Here is a 20,230-nt window from a genome sequence, read left to right on the forward strand (position 1 = left end):
CAGTCCATACCCAGATTTGCTTCTTTCTGTGATGAAATGAGAAAAGAAAAACAGCGAGCGTTATACAAAGCTAAATGTATTTAATTCAAAGGGCTGCCCTTTACTCTGAGATTTCTGCCTTTCCTCCTTTTTAAAGGTTAGGACTGCGTTATTTTGTGAAATGCTGGCATATTAAATGGTACCGATTTTTTAAATTATTTTGTCAAATGTCTTTAAGTGTCATCATTAGAAGTTGGCAACCCTGTGTCGTCATCCAAATTTATGGATTATAAAACCTAAACATTTGCAAATCATTGGTCTCATCCCATCCTTTCATTTTATAAATGAGAAATCTGAGGCCCAGGGAGGAAAAGGATTCGTGATTCAGTTCATTAGAAGCATTCTAGCTACTGAGTATTTATAGTGTCAGTCTGTTTTGTGTGGCATTTTGCTGTGTATCCCTATAGTGCTTATTAAGTGGAAGATGCTGATGAGACGTGACTAATTTGTGGGGGGGAGGAAATGTTTCAACAGTATAGATAAAAGCCTCTAGCATTCTGTGTCCCTAGGGATAAGCATGCAGCCAGCACTTCCCGGCTTGAGTCTATAGGCAGTTTATCTCCTTTGTCATCTTAGTGCCTATGCAAACAGCAGCTCCTACCCACACTAATTGCATTGACTCTTGGTCTCTTGTTCCTTATCTTGGGAGTAGAAAGGTCAAAAGTCAACTATATCCAGAACAAACTTCTCCCAAGAATGAGGAGCATCTGCCTGCTGTGTGAAAACTGCTTAAAACTGCTCAAAATTTTCCCAGTAGATGTATTTGGTGCAAAATATGTCCTCCATCTATTTCTTTAATTGTTTTTTTTTAAATATCAGGGTCATAAGAGGATATGTACAATTAGGATGGCTCAACATATGTCAGTCCATAAACATAATTCACAAACAGAAGCAAAACCAAAGATCATATGAGCCTCTTAATGAGACACAGAAATAGCATTTGACAAAATTCAGCATCTCTTTCTGATAAGGACACTTAAGAAAATAGGCATAGACCAGGCATTTCTTAAACTGATAAAAACCATCTATGATAGACCCATAGCCAAGATCACACTGAGTTGAGAAAAAAACGAAAGCATTTCCACTTAGAACTGGAACCAGACAAGGATGTCCACTATTGCCACTGCTATTCAACATAGTGCTGGAAGTTCTAGCCAGTGCAATCAGGCAAGAGAAGGGTATCAATGGAACTCACATGGGGATGGAGGAGGTCAAATTCTTGCCCTATCTATTTTTTTCTTTCTTTTCTTACAGTGCCAAAGGTTCTGTTAATGAAGAAATGCAAAACCTTTATGAAATACTTTGGTCTTAGAAAGTGGGTAGCGGCTTTGTGTTGCTTTTATTTATGGCTATTTCTAAAGATTTTTTTCTAGATATTTTGATGTTTATATCGGTCATTTGGGGAACTTATTTTCCTGGGTGGGTCCATGGGAGTTGGAACAAATATGAGCCTATCTTCTTATTTCTGACCTTAGACAGCCCAGAAGGTGCACAGGACAGCTAAGCAAGTGTGTAGCCGCCTTGGACAATACAGAATGCCCTTTGCTTGGGCTGCCAGGTTTGTACAGATGTAATCCTGACCTGTTCGTTCATGCTCCTTCCTATGTGAAGTTGAGGGCTGTTTCCCTTACCAGCATTCAGCAGTCTCGTTCTGGCACACCAGTTGTAACTTGGGACACTTAGGATGTCATATTTCTTCTCTTAGAATTTTATGTGCATCAAAAACCCTGTCATACTGTCACATGTCTTGTTTTAGGAAAGTTTTCTTTGGCTCAGGTTACTGATCACGCTGACATGACTTAATTTTACTACATTTAAAGCAGAGTATATTTGCTAACGTGATGAGATTTTTTTTTTCCCAGAAAACCAGGAATTGTAGTGAATTATGTACAGTATGCTCACTATTTCAGAATTGGCTGGGTTTACTCTTTGGAAAAACTATCATAGAATAATTCTGGAAAATGTACTAAAACTTCAAAGGCAAACAACGCAGTCCTTAAATGCAAGCGTGTAATTAACTAATAGATTTTCTTACATCCTGATGCTGAATTTTGTGAACCCTGTGGGGATAGCATATTTGGAAGTGTGTGTTATCTGTACCTCGTATCTGATGGTAGGTTACATTATTTCATCCAAATGTGGGGAGTACATACAGTGATGATTTAAAACATATTTCTTATTTATCCCCCCTTTGAAGTGCAGGTTCACTGGCTCGTTTATGGTACAGCCTGTTCAACTTGCTGAAACTTCTGGGGAAAGGGCAGCATGTTCTGAATAATTCAATTATGTTCAGTAGGTTCTGGAGTAGCATAAGGGTAGGAGATTCTAAGTTAATTAGCTCTTTTATCTGTCACTATTTATAATCATTTCATTGAGGGAAGGTCACAAAAGGTATTGTTTAGTAGAGGAAAAATCGCCATTGTCCTTGTTTATCTGGTAAAAATAAAAATAAAAAATGATAGCCAAGGCTAGGAGAAGGGTAAAGAGTAGCAGAAGTTGGCCTTATGTAGGCATTATAGAAAGTGAAGTATGACTTATAAATATAAGCATACTTATAACGCCACAGCTGCAAAGTCAGTTGCTGCTGCTATTGTTAATAGTTATTAATTGCTAACTCAGTTCAAGGCACTGGCCTAAGTGCTTAATTTATATAGTCTTAAGAGGTAAGTGCTACTACCTGCATCTTGGATGTGAAGAAATTGAGGCACAGAAGTAAAAAAGAGAGGCAAAGACAGGAATCCTTGGCCCAGTTCACACAGCGTGTGGCAGAGCAGGGATCAGAGCCCAGAGCATCTGACTTCTGAGCCCACTCTAGACTGTCTTGGCACACTGCCCCTCTTGGGTTAGTTGCAGTAGCTTCTTAATGCTGTTTTTCCACTAGAAGATTTAAGTCTGGGATCTTCGAACTTATAGGCTTTCATCCCCAGTTGTGCAGAGGAATTATGCAATTATTTCCCTCTTTTTTGTGTTTGAGACAGAGTCTCAGCCCTGAGTTGAGTGCTGTGGCATCATAGCTCATAGCCACCTCAAGCTCTTGGGCTTAAGTGATCCTCTTGCCTCAGTTTTTCTATTTTTAGTAGAGAGAAGGGTCTTGCTGTTGCTCGGGTTGGTCTTGAACTCCTGAGCTCAAGTAATCCACCAATTTTTTCCCCCCTTGAGTTATGGGTGTCAGCGGTAGCATGAATTTGCTCAAAAAGCTTGGCTGGGGTTTTTAAAAGATGTATGATACCCCTGTTTACTGCAAATAAAGGAGGTATGCTTATAAGTAGGAATAGTGGAGTGAATGCCTATAACCACATCTTTGGAGTCTCTGCCAGAGGGAATTATGTTTCTGACTATAGCTGTTTTCCAGTGTGTTGGGTACTTGTATATTATTTTCCATTTTAGCAGTAAAATAGCTACTTAAAAGTGGGAGGTGGGTAAGGGAATAATTCAAATTCATATGAGAAACTCTTTCTATACAGTCATCCCTTGGTATCTGTAGGGGATTGGTCCCAGGACTTTTTACAGATACGAGAATTCATGAATGACCAAGTTCCTGATAAATGTAGTATAGTATTTGCATATAACCTATGCACATCCTCCTGTAGACTTTAAATCATCTGTAAATTACTAATAATTTAAATACCTAATACAGTGTGAACACTATGGAAATAGTTAAAATCTGTACATGTTTAGTATAGATGCAATTATTATTTCCAATATTTTTGATCCTTGATTGGTTGAATCCAGGGATGTTGAACCTATGGATACATAGGGCCAACTATGTATTGTAATCTCTGTATATAAATTATCTTAACAATCTGATTTATTTTTTATGAACTTTTGGAGATATTCTTTACCTTTGATAAAATGCACACATTTTAAATGTCCAGCTTAATGCATTTTCACATTTTCACAGATGTAAATAGTCATGTAACTTCCACCCCAAACAGGATACAGAACATGTCTATTACCTCAGGAAGTTTCCTTATGCCCCTGTCCAGTCAACAATTCCACTCCCACCCCAGACAACCACTGATCTGGTTATCACTACAGATGACTTTGATCTATTCTAGATCTATGAATGGAATCATGCATTTTGTACTTTTGTGTTTGTTTTTTTGTTCTCGGTGCATTTTTGAAGTTTATCCATATTGCTGTATGCATCTGTGTTTCATTTTGAGTAGTTTTTCATTGTACGACCATACCACAATTTGTCCATCCATTTTCTTGTTGTTGAATATTTGGGTTATTACTAGTTTAGAGCTATAAAAAACTGTTTCCAAAGTGGTGTCACCATTTTATATTCCTACCAGTACTAATTTTTCTTAATTTATCAATACTTAAGATTTTTTTAAAAATCCCTCTGTTATTATTTTAGACCCATTTTCAAAGATAACCAAGGCTCTCTGGATCTGGATGGGAGATTTTCTCCTTTGTATAAACAAGACAGTAGCAAGCTTTCAAATGAAGACATTCTCAAGTTGCTCTCAGAATACAAGAAGTAAGTTCGTGGTGTTTCTGTAAGAAATGAAAACAGTTGATGAATTTACCAGATTTTAAAATGATTCCCATATATAGGAAAACAGAATGCTTACAATTTTAAGTTTGGATGTAGAGTAACCAATGTATCTACTAATCATAATTTTTAACTCAAAAATATTCTTTTTTTATACCCAGACCAGAAAAGACCAAATTGCAAATTATTCCTGGGCAGCTAAACATCACAGTAGAATGTGTTCCTGTGGATTTATCAAGTAAGAACATTTTGCAAATAAAGCTTAAGGGTTATATTTGACACTCAGGTTTTTATCTGGTGTATTAGTTTCTTAGAGCTATCATAACAAACTGGATGGCTTAACACAATAGAAACTTATTTTCTTATAGTTCTTAATACTAGAAGTCCAAAATCAAGGTGTTGGCAAAGCTATGCTTCCTCTGAATGCTCTGGGGAAAAATAATCCTTGCCTTTTCCTAGCTTCTAGTAGCTCCTGACTATTCCTGGCATCTGTTCGTTTGTATCTACGTCATTCCCATGCCTCTGTCATCATATGGTCTTCTTATAAGGACACTAGTCATTGGGTTTAGAGTCCACCTTTATCCAGTATGACTTCATTTTAACTAATTACATCCGCAAAGACCCTATTTCTAAATAAAGTCACATCTTATTCCTTCTGAGATTCCAGCTGGACATGAATTTTGGGAACAGTAGACACTTTTTAACCCAATCAGTATAATGGTGAAAAGTTACAGATTAGGAAAGGAATTAAGTTAATTTTATCGGATGCTATTTCATATATAATATATGACATTGTGGGTATGCCCCACTCATTTTCTGCTGCCTTTTGCTTTGGGTAAGTTTCTACTTCTGTCATCAACTAAGAGATCCAAACAGGAAGAGATCAAAAGGAAGAGGATTTCTTTTCTTTTTTAAGGACAAGAATCTAAGATCCCAGGAAAATGGATGGAAGACACAAAAAACAATTTGTAGGAGATAAAATGAAGTGTCTGGTAAATATTTGAAAAATATTTGATCTTAGTAATAATACCACTCATGCAAATCAAAACAAGATGCTTTTGCTTATCTATCAAATTTAAAAAAAACATTTAAAAAGTGGATTTACAAAAACATTTAAAAAAATGATAGCTAGGTTTTGGCCAGGCACCAGCACCTATCGTGGTAGGAGTGCAATTTGGCAACAGGTATTTATAGATGTTCATAGCTAAGGCATTCTAATTTTAAGATTCTGTCCATTCATTTTCTAAAATAGGTGTCTAGTAAATAAATATTTATTGAGTACCTACTAGGTGCTTTAAACTTTTTATAAGGCATTCCAGTTTTGAGATTCTATACATTCATTTGTTAAAATAAGTATCTATTGAATACATATTTATTGAGTATATATTACCTACTAGGTGCTTTAAACATAAGGAGTTTAACGTCTACAAAGAGTGACAGTAAATGACCAAAAGACATGAGTAATTTTAGCCTATAATAGGGTTGAGCTGCTTTAAAAAGGGTGGCCAGGGAAGGGTGCTCTTAAGCTAAGGAGTTGAAGGGATTGTATATTCCAGGCTGAGGACATCATGTATGTTGTAAAGACCTTGAGGTAGGATCAAGCTGGGTTTGTATGAGTAGAAAGGAAGCCAATATGGCTCTACTGTGGTATGTGATGGGAAGAGTGGAGATAGGAGGCTCGGCACCCATAGCACAGTGGTTACCGTGCCAGCCACATGCACTGAGGTTGGCAAGTTCGAACCCGGCCCAGGCCAGCTAAACAACAATGACAACCGCAACAACAACAAAAATAGCCGGGCTTTGTGGCAGGCACCTGTAATCCCAGCAACTTGGGAGGCTGAAGCAAGAGAATCACTTAAGCCCAAGATTTTGAGGTTGCTGTGAGCAGTGATGCCATGGCATTCTACCAAGGGCCACATAGTGAGACCCTGTCTCAGAAAAAAAAAAGAGTGGAGATAGGAGATGAAGTAGGAAGGATCAGGTCATGCAAGGAATTGTACAGACCATGGTAAAGCTTGAAAAGATTGGATTTTATTTTAAGTGTAGTGAGAGGTCGCTAAAGCATTGTAAGGGGTAAATATCTAAGAGTATAATGGATTTTTCTTTTCTTTCTTTATTTCTTTTTTCTTTTTTCTTTCTTTTTTTTTTTTAGGGACAGAGTCTCACTTTATCACTCTCAATAGAATGCTGTGGCGTCACATAGCTCATAGCAACCTCCAACTCCTGGGCTTAGGCGATTCTCTTGCCTCAGCCTCCTGAGCAGCTGGGACTACAGGCGCCTGCCACAACGCCCGGCTATTTTTTTGTTGCAGTTTGGCCAGGGCTGGGTTTGAACCCACCACCCTTGGTATATGGGGCCAGCGCCCTAGCCACTGAGCCACAGGCGCCACCCTGGATTATTCTTTTCTAAAGAAATAATTTGAAATATAGATAGGAGTTTATGCATAAAGATGTTCTTTGCAGTGTTTTTTATAATGGGGAAAACTGGAAACAGTTAGAATGCAATACGGTCAGCATGGTTAAAACAATTAATTACGGTACACTGATGGATGAAACTTTATCGTAGCCATTAAAACCAATATTTACAATGAGTTCATAGAATAAGACATCAGATAAAATGTCTAAATATCAATTTAGACATGTAAAAATGTACTGTATAAATTTCTGTACAGTAGAATTTTTATATTGCTATATAAACATGCATAGAAAGAAGACTAGAAGAGAATATGCTAAAAGTCTTAACAGTAGTTATCTCTAGGTAGTAGAATGACCGATAGTTACCTTTAGATCAGCGGTTCTGAACCTGTGGGTCGTGACCCACAGGAACTGTATTAAAGCACCACAGTATTAGGAAGGTTGAAAACCACTTATTTAGATACTCTATTGTAATTATGTATTGCTATAATAGAAAAACAAATCCAAAAAAAGTACTGTATTTCAGGTCCAACTCTCCCTGGGTCTTCCTTCTCTATGGTTAGCACTCTGCAGTAAGGTCCAGCAGCCTTAGAGCCTCTTAAGTAGATGAATAACCTACTTGAGTAACACAAGCTGCCAAACTTCTCCAAGGTTTAGTACGTTCCATGTTTGAGAGTGTTGAATTTATTATTGGTAACACACTATACAATCCATAGTTTCCAAAGGCTTCCATTATTTCTTAGGTAAAAATTTGCACCTGCACCAAGTTAACTTTTTAAAAGTGACTTGCCATGAGCTAATTGGAAGCATAAATTTACCGTTATTTCCCTGATACCAATAAAAATTTGCAGTGAAAGCTAAATTGCAGCCACAGGAGGGAAAATGAAATGGATTTCTTTGCAGAGTTTAAATTTGTCAAAATTATGGTGTGTTATATTTGGCAAATCACTTGACATTGAGAATGAAATAGCAATCTGTGTCTGGGGTGAAGGTTTCTACTAAAATCAGCACCAAGCTACTCCATCTTGCTTTTGGGGGTTCTTAAAGTGGTTGTGTGACTTTTTGTGAATTACTAAGAATTCTGTTTTTTAAATCACTCTTTGAGAACACAGTCCACAAATATTTTTATAAATGTAAGAATGTGCTAATGATTGTTAAATTGTATGATCTTTGCCTGTTTTTTTTCCCCTACTATAGATTGTATTACTTCTTCATATGTGCCCTTGAAGCCTTTTGAAAAGAATTGTCAAAATATTACTGTGGAGGTTGAAGAGTTTGTTCCAGAAATGACAAAATATTGTTATCCATTTACTATTTACAAAAACCATCTGTATGTATATCCCTTGCAATTAAAATACGATAGCCAGAAGACATTTGCCAAGGTAAACAGTGTAAAGTATACATTTTTGGAGTAGAAAATGTTATTTATAATCTTCTAATTGTGTGACTCATTTGGGACAATTAATCATTTCAGGCAAGGAACATTGCAGTCTGTGTAGAATTCCGGGATTCAGATGACAGTGACGCTGGCGCGCTAAAGGTTTGTTTATGATACTGATAAGCAGAGATGGAGATTTTGGTACTTGGTTAGGTTTATCTCGTTTAATTCGTTTAAACATCAAAAAGTGACAAATATAATGTTTCCTTCCACTCTTACACATTAACTATAAGGGTTAGTTTAAATCAGTGGTTCTCAGCTTTCCTAATGCCGCGGCCCTTTAATACAGTTCCTGTGGGTCGCGACCCTCAGGTTGAGAACCGCTGGTTTAAATATTAGTAAATAACTAAATAATATGTATAGCTTTAAAAATGAGTGAGCTTTAATATACCAGTTTTGGCTTTTGCCAGTTTTGATTTTGCGTTGCTTCTCATGCCCAATTACAAGGTCATTTTCTTATGACCTGGTAGTTTTATAATGGTACCATCAGAGGAGTATAAACTCCTTTCTCCTTGAAACCTGAACGGACTTTAAGCTGACAGAAGCACAGCATGACTTCTTTGATCTGAGATATGACGTCTTTTCTATGACCTGGCTGAATGGTGCCTCCACACTTGGATTTGTGATCTACGAATAACAGAATCTCAGTCTTATCTGATACGGCCACGCATAAATACCTGTCACCTAACAGTGCCATTACATTTTTACTCTTTTCAGCTGTTTTTCACTTTTTGCCCTTTCACCCATTAATCAGAGACCTAAAAGACAAGTCAGGATCTGGTTCCTCACTTTTCTAGCTTGAGCCTAAATCAGACAGAAGGACGGTTAGTCTTACACTCAAACCACCTAGGGAAATAGGCTGGACTGCCCCCAACTAAGTCATTGAATGTTTAATAGCCCCTACTTTTGAAAAGATTTTTTTTTTCCACAGTGAAACTTAAATTACGGATTGGCTGGCTCCAATTCGGTATGTTTTTTCTGGTGCTCCGTTCAGTAGAGTTGAGAATGTTTTCCTCTGTGCAATATTTTTTGTGTAGCTTAAGAGTCCTTAGGTTACCTCCCAGCAGTTCTTGTACATTGTCTTCATGGCCATATTTAAGAAGAGTTGTATATTCACTCATACGGAGTCTCAGTTTCATTTCATCAGAGGCAATTAGTACATTGGCATGCAGACTCCGTATTCACCTTTGAGCTTATAAGGCCCGTGGAGGTGAAAAACTGACACTAGAAATGAAATCAGATCTTTCCATGGAACCATAGAAAGCCTTACCATTTATTTTATTGGTCTAACAGAAGCCAGTGATTTTTATAAATGTGGCTCATAAAGTAAACACATTTAAAAATGTGAGAGAACAGTAAGCTTGTCTGTAGCTTAATAGACATTCAGTTTTTAATTCCTTTAGGCTAGGACGGTGTCTGCTGACTTAAAAAAAAAAAACAACCAATCTTCACCTTGCCCACTGCACGATAAACATTCAACAAATGTTGCAGACTGGCTGAGGGGGCCTCTTATGTTAAGAACACAGTAGCATTAGAGACATAAGCTTTACAGGCCTGGTTTAACAATGTCTTTCTTCCAAATGATTAGAAGTGTGCAGTTCTTACAATCATCCGGTATGGAATTACATGTCTTTGATGGCCAGAAATTCAAAAGCCTCCATACAGCCAAGTTAGGCATCATTTGAGGTGTTGCGGGAGTGACTGTATAAATGATTTGGAATTTACAGGCTCGTGGTGAAAGCCGGGTGGCTGTGGCCCTGGCCCTGGCCCTGTGGTCATAGATGCCACTAACTGTATGTACTTCAAAAGCATCACATTTAAAGACCTGCATTGAAAATGGTGACCCTGTGTCCTTCTTTTGCAGTGTATTTATGGAAAACCTGCAGGATCTGTCTTTACTACAAATGCTTATGCTGTTGTCTCACATCACAACCAAAATCCAGAGTTCTATGACGAGGTAAAAAAATGTCCCTCTGACATTTACAAAATGCAGTGGTTGCTATTCTTTTTCTCTTTGAGTCATTACCATTATTTTATCTGCACTTTGAATCCTTGGATGTTTTGTTCCATGAAAATAAGAGATGTCACATCAAAAACAAAGGGTTGCTGCCTTCTTGGTGCCCTTTGATGACAGTGGAGGTTATGCCCACAAATTTAAGGGACTCTTTGACTTGAGATAATAATGCAGGAAACAAATATCAAAGTAGAGCAAGGATTCTAACTCTCCTAGCTTTGATAGCACTGGCTCGATGACATTGAGTAAGTCACTTTCTTTTTCTGAGTCTCCATTTCCTTAGCTTTAAAGTAAAAAAAAAAAAAAAATTGAGAAGAGATTTTCTGAAGGTCTTTTTAGCTCTTTCTCCTTGTGATTTTTATGTGTTAGGGTGCAGCGTCTCCATAAATGAAATACTTAGACACAGTCACATAGCTGGGCTCCCAGAATCCTACTGCTGCCTGCCTACGTGCCACCATGCAAAGCAGAAAAGGGGAGTGCTGTGGTCTCCTGGTCTCTGTGCTCACTCCCGAGTCTGTCTCTCCGACCCTGTCTCTCTGTCCTTCCTCTTACTTCTCTACCTGTCCATCTCTGTACTTCTGAGCATATCTCATGGTGTCTCTGTCACAGCCTCTCCTAGTCTGTGCGTATTTGGCACATCAAACTCTGCAGACTGCTTTTGAATCCTGTGTGTGTTCACGTGGCCTGCACGGGCATCCCAGGCCAGACTCTGCTGTTCCTGCTTCTCAGTTCTCATGTCTCTATTCTTGGCTTGGTCTGAAACCATGCTCCCCCACTGTCATGATTTTCCCCACGCCCACCTGCTATTGTACAGAGGCCTTATATCCAGCCTTAGGCTTTGCTCATTTCTTTCTCAATCCAGTGTTTCTAGTTTCACAGGAGCTGAAGAGGGGAATAGTAGTGACTTGCCTTTTCACTACCCAGGGGGGAAGTATGCCCATATTTATGTTCAGCAGAGCATTAGATACCCAGATGGTCTAGATGCTGTGAATAGGCATGTTCTGTATTGAAATATACCCACCAGAGATACCACTTATAAACCAAAACCATGCTTTGTGTGAATGATAATTGGGCCAGATATCTATCACCAAGATGTTTAATGTGTGTATTTCTATAATCCACACCAGCCACTATAGAAAGCTTGATCATGTAGTAAGTAATCCACATTTATTTTTAGGCTGCCTGAAATGAATGTGCTTTTTAGTCATTTACTACATACTAAGAGAAACAGAGAGACTATTTGGGTGTTTTGTGTGAGTATAGGCATATGTCTTACATCTGTACTCTGTAATTGGTTTCTTACATACTTCAGGAGACACTGCAGACATTTGGTTGGGTGCTGATTAGAAAATTATTGAGATGCTTTATCACAGGTATTAATTTTGAGCTGAATTTGTGCCTCATAGATGATAATTTTCATCTCTTTATTCGATAGTAAGTTGTGTTTTTCTTCTGGAGAAATTTATTATAAACCGATTTGTGAATACCATAACACCATTGTGACTTCCTGCACATTTATTTATAAAGGCTTAATTTTTCTTCATGAAAAAGAGAGCAACAACTTAGAAAAAAAGTAGCCTTTCAGATTCAGTGCACATTTTAAATGAATTGTGTTTGACTCGGATTGGGTTACACAGTATCCTTGGGCTGTGAGGATGTAGTTTTGATCTAGTATTTTAGAAAGTCCTGCTGCAAAGTTGAGTCCAGGAGAATCCTCTGGACTCTTGAGCAAAAGTAATAAATCAGCCTTCACAACTCAGGAGAATATTGTTGTCAAACTGAAACTGACAAGAAAAGCATTTGGAATATATTTCAGTGGTATCTACTATTTGGCCACTAGGCCAGTCGTTTGGGAAGTATTTTTGGAACAGTATGATGAAACTGAACCAAATGTCTGACAGTTAAGCCTGACGATTAAAACAAAACAAAGTACTGTGTGTAATTTTGTTGCCATTTCAGATTAAAATTGAGCTTCCCATTCACCTGCATCAGAAACATCATTTGCTTTTCACTTTTTATCATGTAAGTTGTGAAATTAACACAAAGGGAACAACCAAAAAGCAGGATGCAGTCGAAACTCCAGGTATGTGTGCTCTTTAAATGTTTCTCTCCACAGCTGTTTGGAATGAGATTATCTAGGATATGACATCTTTTCATCTAGCTCCAGATCACTTCTTTCTTCTTTTCTTTTTGAGACAGAGTCTCCCTCTGTTGCCCCGGGTTGAGTCCATGGTGTCATAGTTCACAGCAACCTCAAACTCCTGGGCTTAAGCCATCCTCATGCCTCAGCCTTCTGAGTAGCTGAGACTACAGGCTCCCACCATAATGCCCAGCTAATTTTTCTAATTTCTAATTAGTAGAGATGGGGTCTCACTCTTGCTCAGGCTTGTCTCCGAACTCCTGAGCTCAAGTGATTGACCTGCCTTGGCCCCCCAGAGTGCTAGGATTACAGGCATGAGCCACCGTGTGCCTGACCTTAGATTACTTCTTTCTTTGACCAAAAAGTACATTTTTATTATCATTTCTACCAAATATCATTTTCCAAATGGTTGCCAATGTTCTCAGACTACTATGAGCAACATGAAGTAATATTGCTATTCTCAAAGAAAAACACATATTGTGATATAGCATTTTTGTTATTTCTTTTATATAAAATGCCTAGCAACCAAAATTTTCCAGTTCTACTCACTGAGGAATAAGGAATCGAGCCCAGAGCCAGGGACCTCTGTGAGCCCTAGGGAGGTTGGGGGCTGCCTGGTTCTAATGAGAAGAGAACAGATTTAATGAAGTTTAATAAACTTTTTTTTTTTTATTGTTGGGGATTCATTGAGGGTACAATAAGCCAGGTTACACTGATTGCAATTGTTAGGTAAAGTCCCTCTTGCAATCATGTCTTGCCCCCATAAAGTGTGACACATACCAAGGCCCCACCCCCCTCCCTCCGTCCCTCTTTCTGCTTCCCCCCCATAACCTTAATTGTCATTAATTGTCCTCATATCAAAATTGAGTACATAGGATTCATGCTTCTCCATTCTTGTGATGCTTTACTAAGAATAATGTCTTCCACTTCCATCCAGGTTGAAGTTTAATAAGCTTTAATAGTGAAGCCCCAGTTATGTACCCATTCGGCAAGGCTTTAGATAAACCAGTAGGAACTATCCTTAGGAAAATACAGAAGGCCCTGTGGACCTAGCCTGTGACAATCACTTTATGAACATCAGCACACCCTGAGCGTCAGATCCACGCTAGCTTATATCAATCATTCCATCATTCATCCAGCAAATATTTCTGCATACAGATCAAGCATCCCAAATCCAAAATGCTTCAAAATCTGAAACTTTTTTGAACACTGACATGATGCTGCGATGAGCATTTCCTATTTTGGATTTTCAAATTTGAGATGCTCAACCAATACAATGTAAATATTCCAAAATAAAAAAAAAAAAAAACTAAAATGTAAAATACTTTTAGTCTGAAGCATTTTGAATAAGAGATATTCAACCTACATTTATTATGTACAACATTTTTTTTTGAGACAGTCTTTGTCACCCTCAGTAGAGTGCAGTGTCATCATAGCTCACAGCAACCTCAAACTCTTGGGCTCAAGTGATCCTCTTGCCTCATCCTCCTGAGTAGCAGGGACTATCGATGCCCACCAGAACGCCCAGCTAGTTATTCCTCTTTTTAGTAGAAATGGCGGAGGGGCTCATTCTTGCTCAGGCTGGTCTCAAACTCCTGAGCTCAAGTCATTCACCAGCCTTGTTTTCTCAGATTGCTAGGATTACAGGTGTAAACCATAGCTTCTGGCCTTATGTGCAAGATATTGTAGTAGGTACTATGGAGGATCCAGTGGAGGAATCAAACACAGATTTTATTTTCAGTGAGCATATGATCTAGTAGGGGAAATGAGTCCTGAGTAAACAATTATTGATACAAGACAGAAAGTGGAAGTTTATTGAGAAAGTAGTGCTGTGTGAACACAGAAAAGAGTGAGTTATTCAGCTGAGGATGAAAGGCTGGGTGGCTGAGAGTCAGAAAAGGCATCCAGGATGAGGTCATGTTTAATCCTTAAAGGGCGAGGTGGAGTTTGATAATGCAATGATGGCAGAGAAGTAAGGAATTCTGGGACGAAGGAACACCTTGTTCAGAGAGAATATCCAGGAGAACAAACAGGGAACCACAAGAAACTGACTGAGACTGGAGCACAGCATACTGGGAGGGGAATCATAGGATGTCAGGTCAAATTGTGGAAAGCCTTGAATGCCAGGCTGTAGATTTGATTTGATTCTGTCACTAGTATGGAATTATTGAAGGGGTATAAGTACTAGTTAGACCTGTTTTTCAGGAAAACCAATCTGGCAGCAATAATGGGCAGAGTGAGTTAGTAACACCAGTTCGAGGTTATTTCAAAGGTCGAAGAAAGGAAAGCACCACCCTAGGGTAATAGTATTGAGTCAGAGAAAGAGGGAATTACCAAAGAAGAAGTTATTGGGCGTGACAAATGATAGGCTACTTGAGAGATAATTCAGTTAGCACTGAACTTCAAAACTGAGTGGGAAGAAGGCATTGCTGATAGCAGAACTGTGGGTGCAGGTGGCAAATTTTGGACTGACATTGAGTTTGGGGTGCTAGTGTGACCTCTGAGTGCCTAGCAGTCAGCAGGACTCCCTAGGAGGGAGGGAGTTTCCTTCTTGGCTAGTGCAGTCTTGTTCTGTGTTCCCATAAAATTTGCACGTAGTTCAGCATAGGGACTTCGAGGATTGAGAAGAGTAGCAGAACAATGAGAACCTGAGATGATGTGTACCTCCTGAAAGATAAATTACTATTTTCTTCCCCAGATCCTAGACAGGAGAAGGTAAGGTACTCAGTGGAACATGAGGTGGCTGCTACTCTGTGTGCCGCTCGTCACTTTCAGCTGCCCATCCTTTAAGTGGCTTCCTACCTTTGAGACAGATGGCATGTTTGCCATCATACCTTTACAGCTTCCAAGTGCTCTCTATGAGTTTTGACTGGGAGTCACACTTGGCCATGCTCTGATTAACATACAGTGTGAAAATGTTGTCTGAGCAATCCCATAGGGGCAGAAAGTAGATCAGTGTTTCCCAGGGGCTGGGGGAAGTGGGGTGTGACTTTTAAGGCTGTGGAGTTTCTTTTTGGGGTGATGAAAAAGTTCTACAATTAGATGGTGGTAATAGAGACACAACTTGGTGAATATACTAAAAACCATTACATCTCACACTTTAAATAGATAAATTGTATGGTGTCTTGAATTGTACCCCAGCAAAAATTGCTATGAGGAAAAAAGGCAAAGAATAAGAAACCTATTTTCATTTTCCTATTTGCCAGTCTGGAAATCTTTTTCTCATGTGTCAGATTTTCAATGTAACTACTTTGATAGAATCGTTTCTAATAGTTCTTCTGCTCATGTTACTTTCTTCTGCCTTTTATAAAAGAAAAGGTCTGGGGAAACCATTTCTGAAGTTGTGCTAGTAAAGATGCCCTTTAGTTACATTTCAGAGCCTGAGAAAGCCATTTGGTCTACTTAGAGAAAGCAGTGTTTCAAGTCTCCTTTTTCAAATTAAAGCATTTGCCAAATTAAACACGTAAATGAAAACATTCTAACCAGATTTGTGTTGACTTCTGTGTTCCCAGTATAACACACACAGTCACGCAAAGAATTTTAAAGAATCAGAAAGCGGTGGCTTTAAAAAGTGTTCTGCAGCCAATACCCTCCCTCATTTGCCAAAATTCAGCCCAGAGCAAGCTTTTTTACAGCTGAGTTATAAACACTTGAATCCCAGAGCAGTCTCTATAATGGAAATACTGACACTGCTCAACTTGAGCAGCACAGATGGCTCTGGCTTTTTTTGCTAGAACATGATGAGTTTTCTAATAGAAAGCCAAGAGGCTCTTTTGGGGTAGAACTGTTAAGAAATGTAGAGATAGGGGAAAATCTCTTAGTGGATTCAAGTCATAAACACCAGTCCCTGCCTGCATTCTCCTACCTACACTTAACACCTCTTCTGTAAGCAAGAAAACACTGCCTAACTGAACTATGCTTGCTACCTCGTAGAGAGAAGAGTGTAACCTTGACTTGTGACCTTAATTTTCCATAGTCCCTCACCCTAGGGTTGCCATGAGAAGTTTAGGAACATGTGATTGTTATCTGAGATAGTCTCAGCTATGAGACCCTGTACTCTTAGTCTAAGAGTGGATGAGAGGAATCTGAGCCTTTAAAAAAAATAAATCTACCAAAAAATACCCCCTGGAGCATAAAGGTAATGAATGATATTGAAGCACTTTTTCAGTTTTAAATTATTTTCACATATTATTTCCCACTAGTATCTCAGTAACTTTCAGATAAAAAGATTGTGTTGTTCCTATTTTTATTGTCAGGAAGATAGTTATTTACTTGTTAGTGGCCAGGCTGGAACTCAGAGGCAATCCTAACCCATTGTTCCTTTCCAAATATTCAGTTGCCCAATGCCTGGACTCCCACATACAGGTCTCCAGAAACATAGCCAACTTTCTCCGCCGTCCACCCCCAGTAGTCAGACATTTGTGTAGCTAATTGCATTTGTTATTTCACTTCTCATGCTTGATTATTGTCTTGGCAGTTGGGTTTGCCTGGGTACCTTTATTGAAGGATGGTAGAATCATCACATTCGAGCAGCAGCTGCCAGTTTCCGCCAATCTTCCCCCAGGATACTTGAATCTGAATGATGCAGAATCAAGAAGGGTAGGAAAATATTACATTTGTTGAAGTAATCATGATTAAATGTTTAAAAACTAGAATTCCCTTGGTCTAGTTGATGGTTTGGGAGGATGATGCTCAAATTGTGGTCTGAGGGCTGGTGCTGGTCCTCACTGAAGCAAGTACAGAAAATGCGTCTTTGGAGTTTTTAGCAGTTTGACAAGTAGTTTTATGTCTGTTGATTGTAATAATAAATTTAGAATCTGGGACTCAGATTTTGTATGTCATTTTCAAACACTCATTTATTGAAGTAATTCATTTTTATTGTAATTTATCAAGGGATCAGACTGCAAAGGGTTGGAAATTTAAAATGATTTAGGATACATGTATTCTAAAGGCAAACTATTTTCTCCAGTAATCTTTCTGTGTGAAATGAATATATATATATTTTTTTAAAGTGTTGGAATGCGTAAAGGTGTCATGTGCTGTTCATCTATTCATTGTGATGTTGCAGAAACTCAATTTTCTGTTCACAGCAATCTAATGTGGATATCAAGTGGGTGGATGGTGCAAAGCCTTTGATGAAGATTAAAAGCCACTTAGCGTCTACCATTTATACTCAAGTAAGTTGCATCATCTGAAGTTTTGTCAGATTTTATACTTGAGTATATTTCTTGATTAAAATAGAGTATATTTGATTCCTATAGCCTTAAAAAGTTGGCCTTCAAGATTTTTTCTCATTAACAGTAAAATCATTTTACCTCAAATGTTATAATCTCTCTCAAATTACAACATCTTTTTTTTTTTTTTTTTGTAGAGACAGAGTCTCACTTTATCGCCCTTGGTGGAGTGCTGTGGCATCACACAGCTCACAGCATCCTCCAACTCCTGGGCTTAAGCGATTCTCTTGCCTCAGCCTCCCGAGTAGCTGGGACTACAGGCGCCCGCCACAATGCCCGGCTATTTTTTGGTTGCAGTTCAGCCGGGGCTGGGTTTGAACCCGCCACCCTCAGTATATGGGGCCGGCGCCCTACCGACTGAGCCACAGGCACGGCCCTACAACATCTTTTTATTCCCATTAACTGATTTGAACCTCACAGAACTCTGAAACGAATGTGGAGGCTATTGTCGCCATCGTATAGATGAAGAAACTAAGTCAAGTTTCAGTGGTGTACTTACTGAAGGTCACACAGTAGCTACTAGGGGAGCCAGGTCAAAATATACATTGCATTATTCCAGTTCTGATGGCTTCTAGGCTGTCCACAAAATCAGTGTACATTGATTCCATATAGGACAGTGGACTCTCTTGCCAGTGAAGCATTGAATGCCTGAGACTATTCTGGTAACTTTCTCTTTGGTTCACCTGTGACTTTACACATTGTTTTTTGTTGTTGTTTGTTTGTTTTTTTTTTTTTTTGTTTGTTTGTTTTTTTGCAGTTTCTGGCTGGGGCTGGGTTTGAACCCGCCACCTCTGGCATATGGGCCTGGCACCCTACTCCTTTGAGCCACAGGCGCTGCCTGTTCACCTGTCACTTTAGATCTCCATTCCTGCTTATTTCATTAATACAGAGAAGCAGCCCAACTTCAGAGAACGTTCACACTAGTAAAAAGAGGGATTAAATGAATGTTTGACTAGTTGGGCATAAATTGCAGCCTCTCCCACATGTTTAGGTACATGGCATGTTCACCTGGGTTGTTCTGTGTTGTGGCCACTTCAGATGTGGACTCATACATCAGTAGCTGCAGCTGCTGAATCCGGGTATGAGAATGCCCGGGTAGATAGGTTTGCAAGGTGCAGGAGGAGAGAGAGGTAGAGAGCCTGCAGTTGAGGGTAATTAATAAAATTTCATATGGCTGTTTCCATCTGTGTTCCAGGATCTGCATGTGCACAAATTCTTCCATCACTGCCAGCTGATTCAGTCAGGCTCGAAAGAAGTTCCAGGAGAGCTCATTAAATATTTAAAGGTAAATGAACAGCAGCTTTCTGTGAAAGGTTTGTTTTTCGTGTCTTTCTATTGCCACATTTTGCTATGGAAAAAAAAGCAGACAAACATTTTAAAATATTTCTGGCAGTATATCCTCATGAGAACATTTTCTACTATGTACTTTTTCAGCAAGTGACTGGTAAGAAGCAGACACAGAGTTGTTACATTAGGAAGAAAATGTTATAACCAGAATTCAACATCATAGTTTTGAAAATCTCATGAAAAAAAATTTTTTTCCCGTTCCATAAATTGATTTTGCAGGGCTTTTCTCTTCCTGCTGACTTCCCAGTAAAAGTAAAGAATGCTACAGGGAGAAGGACCAGGAGGAAGGGAATCTCTTTTGCTTGGAATAAAATGTGAAATGATTCCTGTGTTTATGAGTGAAAGAGTAATAGAAGGGCCAACTAAAGAAAGAAGGCCACATGTTTTCTGCATGTTGCATAGGGGAGAGACTTAAGGAACACTGTAACTTGTCACATTATAGAGGACGAAAGACTCTGTTTATTCCCTGTGTGCCAGGACTGCAGTGTGTATCGTAACCTGCCTGGCTGTGGTCTCTTGATTGCTCCTATATTAGATTAGCCATGGCTAGCCTGAGGGAGTTTGATTTAAAATGAAGCCTCTGCAGGGTTTGAATCCCCTTCGGACTTACACTATTTCTCAGTGATATACTCAGGAAACAAGAATGTTCATTTCTTTCATAGAGAAGGTAGTATCACGTGAGGTAAAATGTATGGGTTCTGCTACTTGGGAGGCTGAGGCAAGAGTATCACTTGAGCCCAGGAGTTTGAGATTGCTGTGAGCTATGATGCCATGGCACTCTACCAAGGGCAACAAAGTGAGGCTCTGTCTCAAAAAAAAGAAAAAAGTATGAGTTCTGAAATCATAAACTGAGTGTGTGTCCCAGATCTGTCACTTACTAGGTCTGTGACTGACCTGGGCTAAGTGACTTAACTTCTGTAAGCCTTTGTTTCTTCATCTGTCACATGGGGATAACAATATTGCCATGAGGTCATGAGGCTTAAATGAGACAGGGCATCTGCTTCCTATGGGCCAGGCCTTGTTCTGAGCATTGGGAATATAAGTGAAGAAAACAGAGACTGTATCCCTATTGACAAGGAGCTTACTTTCTTGTGGAGATGGG

The 20,230-nt window shown here is 39.0% G+C and overlaps 1 protein-coding gene across 3 annotated transcripts in view; it reads left to right on the top strand.

The window, feature by feature from the left end:
• The window catches only part of DOCK11 (dedicator of cytokinesis 11), a 237,142-nt gene that overhangs the window by 86,505 nt on the left and 130,407 nt on the right, over window positions 1–20,230 (top strand). For all 3 annotated transcript variants that reach the window (XM_053579537.1, XM_053579535.1, XM_053579536.1), the window contains exons 14-23: window positions 1,515–1,597; window positions 4,403–4,525; window positions 4,702–4,778; window positions 8,153–8,337; window positions 8,430–8,495; window positions 10,258–10,350; window positions 12,367–12,490; window positions 17,025–17,146; window positions 17,638–17,724; window positions 18,977–19,066. In XM_053579537.1, coding sequence (XP_053435512.1) covers window positions 1,515–1,597; window positions 4,403–4,525; window positions 4,702–4,778; window positions 8,153–8,337; window positions 8,430–8,495; window positions 10,258–10,350; window positions 12,367–12,490; window positions 17,025–17,146; window positions 17,638–17,724; window positions 18,977–19,066 — 1,050 coding nt within the window. The remainder of the gene's footprint in view (window positions 1–1,514; window positions 1,598–4,402; window positions 4,526–4,701; window positions 4,779–8,152; window positions 8,338–8,429; window positions 8,496–10,257; window positions 10,351–12,366; window positions 12,491–17,024; window positions 17,147–17,637; window positions 17,725–18,976; window positions 19,067–20,230) is intronic.

Source organism: Nycticebus coucang, chromosome X (genome assembly GCF_027406575.1).
Source record: "Nycticebus coucang isolate mNycCou1 chromosome X, mNycCou1.pri, whole genome shotgun sequence".
In the NCBI taxonomy this organism is placed as follows: Eukaryota; Metazoa; Chordata; class Mammalia; order Primates; family Lorisidae; genus Nycticebus; species Nycticebus coucang.